Source organism: Mirounga angustirostris, unplaced genomic scaffold (assembly GCF_029215605.1).
Source record: "Mirounga angustirostris isolate CCGP_5_RB_7025 unplaced genomic scaffold, mMirAng1.0.hap1 SCAF_2, whole genome shotgun sequence".
Taxonomy (NCBI): domain Eukaryota; kingdom Metazoa; phylum Chordata; class Mammalia; order Carnivora; family Phocidae; genus Mirounga; species Mirounga angustirostris.
Genome location: NW_026991710.1, coordinates 138,309,654 through 138,320,977, shown reverse-complemented (window position 1 = coordinate 138,320,977; position 11,324 = coordinate 138,309,654). Strand labels below are relative to the sequence as shown.

Below are 11,324 nucleotides of genomic sequence, written 5' to 3'. Positions count from 1 at the left end.
GGCTCTGATCTTCCAACCCATTTGAGCTTTCACTGGCATTGCCAGGCCTTTTGCCTGGTAGTCTTTTCTGTGGCTTTCTGTTACAAAGTCCCATTGACTTGTACTCTCGTTGACCCTTGCTTACTTCCCCAGGCTAGCAACCTCAGCTATCTTTCACACACACTCACCAAAGCACAAGACATCTGGATTTCCTCACTCTACCCATTCTGGAAGAATGGGAAACTGGCACAGCTGCCTCTGTCACTTCTACCCAACCATGCAGGTGATATATCAGGCACCTCCCTTGCCCACTGAAAAGCTAATCTGAAAGACATTGCAGTCTTTCCAGGGAAAAGAAGAACAAACATCATTCTCCTGGTTTTCCCACAGCCATCTCCTGGTGAGGTTTGCATATACCCTGTCCTGCCCCCACCCCTTCTCCCAAACCATGTTCAACCCAGCGTGGATAAATGGGGAAGGAAGACACTGGAATTTCACCCTTCATTCTTCTCTCCCTCTCCTGTTCTTCAGCAGCAGGTAGTAGTGAGCAGAGAGTAATTATTCTTCCTGTAAAGTATTGATTTAAAGTTATACCCTTTATCTCCCCACACTATAGATTGTAGTAAAACTATGCCCTGAAGTCCAAGATCTCTTCTAGATGTATAAACATGAGATTTGAGAATTTAGAAAACACTTTTCTCTCTCAAAAAAATCAAGCTTTCAAGAATATTACCACTGGAGTCTCAGGAAAAATAAAATATCTAATATGAAATTAGAAGTAAAATTGTATCCCCTTTGACCTAAGCCAGTGGTTCTTAACTTTGGCTGCACATTGAGTCAGTGGGGCAGCTTTTAAAAATACTGATGGTCAGGTCCTGTACCCCGGGGGTCCATTCTTCAAAAGCTTCTGGAATCAGGCCCAGTTAGAGGTATTTATTTGAAAACTTCCCCAGTGATTCTAATTTTTAGCCAGGATCGAGAATCACTGACCTTAGACTGTTCTGTGTCTTCTCTCTGAATGAGAGGATACCATTGAGTCCACTGTGGGGAGAAAACATGATTTGCTGGGAATGAATAAAAAGAATTCTAATATTTCATGATTAGCATCTGACTACAACTCTTGTACATTCCACAAAGCAGTTATCTGATCAGTGATTTCATGTTACCATCATAACAATTCTTTTACGTAGATACCATGCTGAGTACATGTAATTGAAGAATGAAAGTGGAATACCAAGACCCTAAATAAGCAACGACTTTATCACTTAAATATTAGAGAAAAAAATACCAATCCTGATTTTTTATATTAATAGTTATCATTTATGACATCACCGTTAATATGATTAAAAAGTTGGGGCACGGGAGTGGCTCAATCAGTTGAGTGTCCGACTCTTGGTTTGGGCCGATCATGATCACGGGTTCGTTCGTGAGATCAAACCACCGCATTGGGCTCCACGCTCAGCAAAAAGTCTGCTTGAGACTCTCTCTACTTCTCCCCCCACCCCTCCCTGCCACTCTCTCTCTCTCTCTCTCTCTCTCAAATAAACAAATCTTTAAAAAGTTATTTTTCCTTTTATTAAAATTAAATTTTTAAATATTATAGAAATATATAACCTGAAAAATAAAGGTTCTCATAATCCCACCTCACAAAAATAGTCACTGCTAATGGATGGATGTACGCTCCTCCAAATGTGTCCTATTCATATGATAGCATATATCATGAAAGCATTATTTACCCAAGTGAGGTCATACTATATACAGCTTTGAAGCTTAACTTTTCACTTAAAAATATATCCTACACGTGTGCTGTGTGAGCGTGTGTGTGCATGTATGTGGTGTATCTCTTTTCTTAAAATGGCTTATGTATTTCAATGTTAAGAAACTAAACATTTGGGTTGTTTCCAATTTCATACTATGACAAACCATACTCTAATGAACATTCTTGTTATAATGAACATATCTTCAGACAATTTTGTAGGTGTTTTAATAAAATTGATTCTTGTGAGTAGAATTTCTGATTTGAATCCCATAGACATTTTCTACCTTATTAAAGTCTACCAAATTGCCCTCCAAATAAGTTGTGCCAATTTACAATTATTTCAACAATATATGGCAATGCTTGGTGTCCCCAACTTTGGCTACACTAGGTATTAATCAATCTTTTTTAATGTGCTGATCTGACAAGTGAAAGTAAATGCCATTGTTAACTGAATTTGCATTTGTTTGCTTATTGAGATGGAGCATCTTTTTACACGTGGCCAAAAGCCATGTGCAGTTCCTCCCCTGTGAACTACCTGTCTGTGTGTCTTACTCATTTTTTCCTAAGATCAACCAATTTCTCTCTTTTTTTTAATTTGTAAAAAGTCTATGAGTACTATAGAAATTAACTATTTGGCTATCATATATATTATGAAATATGGCATTATTTATGGCTTTGAGTTTTGTCTGGGGTAATGTTGGTGAGTGTATGTATTTCTTTTTTATAAATTAGAAGTTTTTATTTTTTTAATTACCATGCTTAACTGTCTTTTCCTATGTTAATTTTTTATTTTATGTTGTCCCAAGAAAGGGATTCCCTTCCGCAACATTATAAACATACTCAGTTATGTTTCCTTCTCATATTTTTATTTTTATTTTACTACATTTAAGTCTTTTATCCACCTAAACTGCAGTGTAAGCAATAGGGATCCAGCTTTACATTTTTCTGAATGACTAGTCATTTCTGCCCATGCTGTTTATTTAATAACCTGGTCTTTTCCCACAAATTTGAAATGTAACTTTATTAAGTACTAAGGAATAGAAAGCTAATAGATAGGTAGATAGATAGGTAGATGATAGATAGAAGATAGATAGATAGTTTTCCACATACATATTCTCCTAATTTCTAAAGATTCATACTATGTTTTGATATCTGGTAAAAGTACTCTAACCTCTCATCCCACTTAACTTTAATAAAATTTTTTTCATTGGACATTAAAGATGTTTCCCTGTGTTACTTTTTTCAACTGATTTTTGAAATAATTTTTATCATATTTAAAAATAAAACAACCAGTTAGGATTATATTTTAAACTATCCCTTTTCCAGGAGTGCCTGGGTGGCTCAGTCTGTTAAGCATCTACCTTCGACTCAGGTCATGATCCTCGAGTCCTCGGATCGGGCCCAACATCGAGCTCCCTGCTCAACAGGGAGTCTGCTTCTCCTTCTCCCTTTCTCTCTGCTCCTCCCCCACTTGTGCTCTCTCTCTCTCTCTCTCTCTCTCTCTCTTCTGCTCTCTCTCTCACTCTTTCTCTCTCAAATAAATAAATAATAAAAATAAATAAATAAAAAAAAAATAAATAAACTATCCCTTTTCCCAATCCCTGCTGCATCCTGGATATATAGAATCCTAATTCTTTCCCCTGCTTATAATCACTCCTAGACTTTCCAGTTCTCAGCTGCCAAAGTGAGTTTTCTAGTGCCCCAATTTACTCATTTCTATTTGCTGCTGAATATCTATCAGTGACTTTCTATTCATTTTATGATACAATCCAAAAATTTCAATGTGACATACAGGATCTCTGTCTACTCCTTTATACTGACTTTGTATCATTTCTTATCTCTCTCAACACCCTCCCTCCACTCATTATAAAACTGGGTTCACATTCACTCTTTCTTGCTCAGACATCATCTCCCATAGGACACTTCCTTTAAATCTCTGCTCCGTTCTACGTGAGGTGCCCTTCCTTCATCAGAACTCCCATTACTAGACTATCATGATAGACGAGACTATATTAAAATTGTTTGTCCATTTGAATCTCTTTTCTACTAAACAAGAAGCTCCTTCAGGATGCTATCTTTTCTTTATTCCCAGAACTCTCCATAGTATCTATTACATAACAGACCTTTAATTCATGTTGCTAAACGAATAAATCTAAAGTCATACAAGCTTGGGTTAATTTTTTTTTAAAGATTTTATTTATTTATTTGACAGAGAGAGAGACACAGCGAGAGAGGGAACACAAGCAGCGGGAGTGGGAGAGGGAGAAGCAGACCTCCTGCGGAGCAGGGAGCCCGATGCAGGGCTCGATCCCAGGACCTGGAATCATGACCTGAGCCGAAGGCAGACGCTTAACGACTGAGCCACCCAGGCGCCCCGCTTGGGTTAATTTTATACCAATCAGCTGGCCAAATAGATTCCACTGTCTTAATTGGGTGCAGGTAGTTTTTCTAGGAAGTGATCCCAGGAAGCACTACAGGCCTGGATAAAATAAGACAGAGAGAAAGGGGAAATGCCAATAAAGGGGTGTGTTGATAAGCTAGGGTCAACAGGGCCATAATCCAGCTTGGGACCTTTTGAGAAACTACAAGTCATTTTGGAACTATCCTTCAGGAGAATGGAAAATCTAGAGCATTTATCCACTGACTTCAGTCCAAGAGTGGTCCCCAGAGGTTTTAACTTACGCCACACTTCCAGGTTGCACCTGTGTGTAGCCAAGGGCGAGCGCATGGTACCAAAGACCCAGGGTATAGAACCCAAGAGGCACAGGCACTCTAGTGGGAATCAGTCAGCATCCAGGTGAACGCAGAAGAAGGCCAGGGGGATGGGGTGGGCATCGATGGCATCTGCTACAGTAGCTGATGCTATAACCTCTGCCCCACCTCCAAACTGAACGTGTATCAACTAATATCAGACATGAACTGTTTGAAGATTCTTGATGCACAGTAAGGATGATTTCTATTTCCTTCAAAATGCTCAAGGCTCATAGACACAAATGCTATTTGATTCAGTCTCATGGTGGACCAAAAAACCCTCCAAAGGGAAGCTGCGTTATTATTCATTACCAAAGGGAAGCTGCGTTATTATTCATTACCAAATCACTTTCTCATTGTAGGACATACATTTGCCCAGGCCTGTGGGACAATAAAACTTTTTATTATGATTATGTCTGTTCCAACATCCTTTCCCTGTACAGCTTCATAGAATTGGCTTCAACATGTCATTAAGTAGCCATGGATATCCATTACGATGCTCAACATATTTTGGTTCACTTTTATAGTATTATCAGTGATTTGAGGTCACTTTTGGAATTCATTGCTTTTTTAAAAGAGAATGAGTAGTAAACTTCACTTTATTCAGCGACTGCTGCATGCAGAACTCCCTATTAACCTCAGTGGTTGTATGTGGGATAAGTGTTATGCAGTCTAATAAAACTTACTGCTTACTGCATAGAGTACAGAAATGCTTGTATTTGGGGCGCCTGGGTGGCCAGTCGTTAAGCATCTGCCTTCGGCTCAGGTCATGATCCCAGGGTCCTGGGATCGAGCCCCGCATAGGGCTCCCTGTTCCGCGGGAAGCCTGCTTCTCCCTCTCCCACACCCTCTGCTTGTGTTCCCTCTCTCGCTGTGTCTCTCTCTGTCAAATAAATAAATAAAATCTTTAAAAAAAAAAAGAAATGCTTATATTTTACAAAAATTGGCTATATACCTGTTCGATGGATGCAGTTAATCTGAATTTAAAAATTTGAAATAAATGAGTTTTGATAGAAATATTGAAAGATATAACCAAACATGGACTGGTGTTCAAAGATGACATTCAAGTATTTTAAAAATACAGTGTTCATGGATTGGTAGGGAACCCTCCAAAAATACTAAGTCAGAAGTGTGCAGATGTAAATCAGTCTGTGGAGCAAGCTGAGAATGCCATCCTTCCCTCTTGGCCCCCGTGTCCTCTGCCTAGAATATTTTTGATCCCTTCTTTAATAACTCCTGCTTGCCTTTTAGATTAGCTCAAGTCTCATCTCCTATATTAGTTTCCTATGACTCCTTGACAATTTACCACAAACTTCTTGAATTAAAACAGCACTTTATTATCTTATGGTTTTGGAGGTCAAAGTCAAACATGGGTTTCACTGAGCCAAAATCAAGGTGTCAGCAGGGCTGCATTCTTTCCGGAGGGTCTAGCAAAGATCCCATTTTCTAGCCTTTTCCAGCTTCTAGAAGCTATATATAGATATATAGAGAGATATCTATATATATAGATATATATATAGATATCTCCTTGGTCAGGGCCCCCCCTTAGTTTCCTCCTGTGTAAAGGAGAAGTGTATTCTCAGGTGGGTAAGAGAACAAACGAAAGGGCAAGATTCCTCATCCCAAACCTCTTGTTCTAACCTACTCCTGAGAAGCAGCACCGACTTCTCAGTTTCCTTACCGATAACATGGAAATAATCACAGCATTTAGCACACTCGCTTCTCATGAGTATTCATGAAGAGACAAATGAAAATTCACTGACAGTGATTGGCACATACTATTCACTCTAAACTGTTAGTTGTTACTATTTCCCCCTGGTGAGATTATTGTGAGGATTTAGGAAACAGTTGATAAAGCCACAGCACGATGCCTGGCACACAGCCAGTTCTCAGCACATTCTATTCTTTGATTTATCACCATCATCTGTATTAAATACAACAGGTTAAAGATGTCAAATTCAGTGAAGAAAATGCGTTTCAAAGGTAGGAGTTTGGTGACATGCATTCAACTCTGTGCTAACAATCTGCCTTATTTCAGGCTCTGTTATTAATAGCCTCAGGACCGTCACAGGGTTAGAAGATACGAAAGGTCAATAAAGTTGTGATGGATGGATTCCATCAGTTTCCATGATGAAATAACAGTAGTAATAACTATAGGCTTTAAAATATTACAAAACATTTCCAAATATATTATCTCATAGGGCCTTGATGTGACTTCATGTGATTCCCAGGCAATATCTAGCAGTCTAATGGCTATTTGATTATTTAGGCTTCCCAGGTTATTATCATCCTTGTCACATAATAGCCTTTACATCCTTTGTATTATAGAATATTCAGATGTTACCCATTGTTTCCAAGGCAAATGGAGCCATTCCACTCAAATGTTTACAGTAAATAGAACAGAAACTTGTGGAATCATCTTCCTCTCTCATAAATGAAGCAACAGCAAAGTGGTACAGCATCTCAGCTGTTCCAAGTTCCTCAAATAAGTTTTACTTTTGCAAAACGAACCCTCTAACTTCCTATATGCTGTGAGCTGCGTTACGAGCAACATGACAGCCGGCAGCCACGTTTGTTGTAATTTTTTAAATATGTGGAAAAAAAGCAAGATATCGACCATGTATTACCTTAACCAAGATGCCAAATTATCTAACTTGTTTCTCCAGGCAAGCAGTCCAACAACAGGGACAGCTCCCAGGAGCCAGTCAAGATTGTCTGTCTGTCCATCTACTCAGGACATCTGCAGGTAAGTGCTCAGCAAATGATCCTATTTAATCTTGTTTAGACCAATGTTTTGTAGTCTTCTTTTATATTATGAGACTGTGTGGCTCTTGCCTCTGCCTTACATTGTCCATGGACAATTTATACTGGCTTAATTTTTCCCCCTTTAGTGCTTTTTCTTCATTTGATCTTTATTTACCAACTTCTGGTCCATGCTATCATTTTCATCATTCTCTCTCTCTGTTTTCCTGTGGCTCTCCTCTCCATTCCCATCTCCCATCCTTTGCCTGCTGCTTTGTCTAGATCTGCCATCTTGCATGACATGTCAGAAGATGCATTTGAGCAATGCACCCCTGTCATGGTGCTGAGCCCTGCTAGGAAAGAGTCTGGTAAGAAATCAGTAAAACAGAGGCCTAGGAGGAGGAGGAGGGCCTCTGAGAGATATGAGCCTGCAGAAGAACAAATAAAAGGGAGAAGAAATGATTTTCACCTCCAAATCACAAGCCCCAGATGGAGCGAGCTTTATGCAGACTCTTCAGATTCATCTTCCACAGATGAGACTCACTGGATTCAGGCAAAGAGAAGAGCCCAAGTTAAATTCCGACTGTCACGAAGAAGAAGGAGAAATGGCAATAAGCCATGCGGAAACGTGGATGGGCCTTCTGCTCCTCATGGAATGGATCTGGTAGATGTGGAATCCAAAGGGAAAAAGCAACAAGAGCTGACTGAATGTGCAAGTTGCTCTTTAAATCTCTGCAGAGGAAAGGGCATAAGGTGCCAAGAATGCAGTCTTTCCCTGCCACAAGGATCCTTTGAGATTAAGAGATCCTCAAGGGAGCACGAGGAGAGCAAAGGCAGGTACCACCACAGGGATCTGCAGCTCTTGCATCGTCTTGGGCAATATGAAACCATCCAGAAAAGACTTTCAGAAGCTGACTGCAGCACTGATATATTGGCAGTAGCCGAAGGTGGCAAGTATGTGGACGCTGCCACGTTCCAGGTGAATAACTCTGTGCAGAAGCCTCCTGCCACCTACCATGACGGGTCTGATAATTTAAAAATGTGCAGGTCAGTCACTGTAGAGAAAGACTTGATGCCATCCACATGCATTTCTTCCCACTGTGAGTTAGGCGTGTGTTTGACCTCTCCCCTCAAAACATAACATGTATTCATACTGTTATTTGTCTGATTGTATATAAGGTGATAAAACAAGAAAAGGCAGCTGTGGGAATGGGAAGAAATAATAGGGAAGCATCCATGGGTTTGAAAGCTGTTCCAGAATAGAATTAGATGTCCCCTTTACTCTTCCCTCAATTGGATAGTGAGTTATCCTGGTAAATGTACTGACAAGCCAGTTGGGTCTGGTACCCATTCAAGTTAAGACAAGACCAGTGGAGGAAAGACGAGTGAGAGTGTATGAAACCCTAGATCCTTTAATGCAAATTCGGTGAACTGTTAGCATCCTGACAGAAAGATATTCAAGGCTTGGGTTTTTTTAAGGTCAGATTTTTTTTTTTTAATCAGAAAAATCTCTGCAGTTGGTGCTAATTTGTTCTCCAGTTGTCTGACTCAGCAGGGTATTTCAAGACTGAAAGGCCACAGAAACAGGTCATGGACATATCAGTGGGATTGCTGGAGCCTTCAGGGAAGAGAACACATCAACTTTAGTGATAATCATGTACTGAAAGGTTTCAACATGTAGATATTTCATAGCTATGAGACTCCTTTCTTGCCATTTTTTCCCCAACCGTATACATTTTCAAAATAACTTAAAGTGAATAAGAATTATAGGAATATCCATGCTAGTATGCACAAGTCAGATCATTTTAAACAAAACAGATAGTTTTATGTGTTCATGTTATCCCCTAGTCATTTAAGTTGGTTAAGTTTTGTTGTTTTGTTGCATAATGCTTGGTTGTTTGGGCTTGTTTTATGAAAGTTAAAGTTACTTTATAAAACATGTATGTGTGCCTCCTGCCAATAACGTGACCCCGAGAATGTTGCCAGTATCCATTCAAGACAGGACAAGGAGGTTTGAGGCCTGGATGTAAATAATAATAGTTTATTTCTCAGAATGTTTTATAAGATTTTCATAAAATGCTCATTGATTTATTCATTCAAGCACCTGTTATGCATCAATTCTCGGCATTGGAAATGTTACAGTGCCTGAGATTTATATAGTCTCTGACATCTTAGAGCTTACTGTCTAAGGGGGAACGGAGAAACAAAAGAAACTATTTCACAGTTGATGTACAATTACAATTGTGATAAGGACTATGAAAGCCCACAACAAGGAAGCTTCACCTACTCAGGGAGATCAGAGAACTCTCTTAAAAGAGTCAGCCAAGCTGACTGAGGCTCGAGAATGACAGGCATTGATCAAGGAAAGAAACGGGAGGACCATTCAGGCAGAAAGGGCCACTACACCAAGCCAGGAGGAGGGAAGGAGTTTGGCAATCCAGGGGACTGAAAGTGGGCTGCTGTGGCCAGGGTGTGATGAATGTGGGGAGCAGGTAGTGGAGATGGTGGGGAGAGGTGGAGAGAGCCAGGTACAACATGCTCAGACATCTCAAAGAAGTGACGCCATTTGAATTATATGGTAATGTAAGTTTCTTGTAATCTTTGGAATATGATTTAAGTGTGACTTTGCTAAAATGTTGGGGTATGGGATAAAACAGTATTTCCAGTCTCAACCAAGAACTCCCCACTTACAGCCATCTGTTGTCATTCCCCGAATCTACTTCCAACATAATTTAATGAAAGAAGCTAGTTGTGAGTTTAATAGTGATTGGAGAAAAAAAGTAATGCTTGCAGTTAAAGTCATAGTGGCTGATTCTCCTAACTTAAAAGCACTGCTCTGGAAGAACATTTTCAAAGACAGGATATTTAACTTAGACTTCTATTAATGAAAGGGAGATCAATGGACCTATTCTTATTATTTCTTGCTGTGGGTTGTCATCAAAATACACCCACTAAGCAAATACAGGGACTGTGTATTATACTGGACGCTGAGGGCAAAAAGCAACAAAAGACTTGATTCTTCCTGTTAAGTGGCCTGTTATCTAGTGGGAGAAATTGAACACACATCCGAAAAGATACAAATTCAAGATAGTACAGGGTGAATTAAAACAAAACAAAAGGAATACTGCAGAAATTTGAAGACAGAAAAACTTCTGAGAGCTGGAACAATCTGGAAACCCCATTAAGAGGTAGGATTGGGACCAAGAAAAGTAGAATTAAATTGTCAGAGATGCATGCTGGGCATTCCAGGCACCCAGGGCAGGGAACACCATGAGCCCAGACAGAGATGAGGGAATGACACTCTGCACTGAAGAATTTTGTGTGAACTTCTATGACTGGGTTGGAAAGTTTACATAGATAACAACTAAAAAAAAAAAAATTTTTTTTAAAGACTTTGTAGAGAAAACATGCATATCTTTCCAAAGAAGATATGTGTTCTCTACATCTTTGTTTTCAAACTGGCTCAATGAGCCTTTGGGTACCAAAGAGGCTGCCTCAGAAGCTGAGAACAGATCAGGGGGATCGTGCTCCCCTTAGCCCATCTTCAGTCACAGAAGTTGCATGTTTATCTCTTGTATATAATGGGGTTCGACATTATCCCTTTAGGAAAAAAAGATTTTGCTGCAAAAAATAATACAGAGCATCCTTTGCTCAATAAAATAGGCCTGATGGAGAATAACATATACATTCACCACGTCCCTGGGGGTGTATTGGGAAAGGAACCTAGATTTAGGAGCACAAGTTGCAGTAAGTTAGAATGTATCCTGCTTTGAGGTAAGTAGGATTAGGAAGATAAAGGGTAATGAAAGGGAGGAACACATGGTATGCTGTCATTCCATCCAGTGATTGGAAACAATCCTGGTGCTTGGAATTTGTGAGAGCGTAAGACAAAGGAGTCAGGGGTGACTCCACACCTTGGAACTTGGGAGACAGGAAATGCTGCTCTTACTGACAAAGGCAGAAGAGGTCAGAGGGAGGCGGATTGGGAAATACGTGATGAGCTCCATCGTAGGCAGGCTCTTTGTGGTTGCAGTGATATTGCAGGGTCAGCTGTCCAGCACACAATCTGAGACATGTCCCTGAGGGGCACGAG

At 39.9% G+C, this 11,324-nt stretch overlaps 1 protein-coding gene across 2 annotated transcripts in view; it reads left to right on the top strand.

Moving 5' to 3' along the window:
- Window positions 1–6,951: 6,951 nt before the first annotated feature.
- Window positions 6,952–11,324, top strand: part of MARCHF1 (membrane associated ring-CH-type finger 1) — an 89,610-nt gene continuing 85,237 nt past the window's right edge. The window contains exons 1-2 of one of the 2 annotated variants that reach the window (XM_045880190.3): window positions 7,033–7,235; window positions 7,514–8,278. In XM_045880190.3, the coding sequence (XP_045736146.1) occupies window positions 7,042–7,235; window positions 7,514–8,278 (959 nt within the window). In that variant the 5' untranslated portion in view covers window positions 7,033–7,041. Of the gene's footprint in view, window positions 7,236–7,513; window positions 8,279–11,324 lie in introns of both variants that reach the window. The other variant, XM_045880189.3, reaches the window with a different exon arrangement.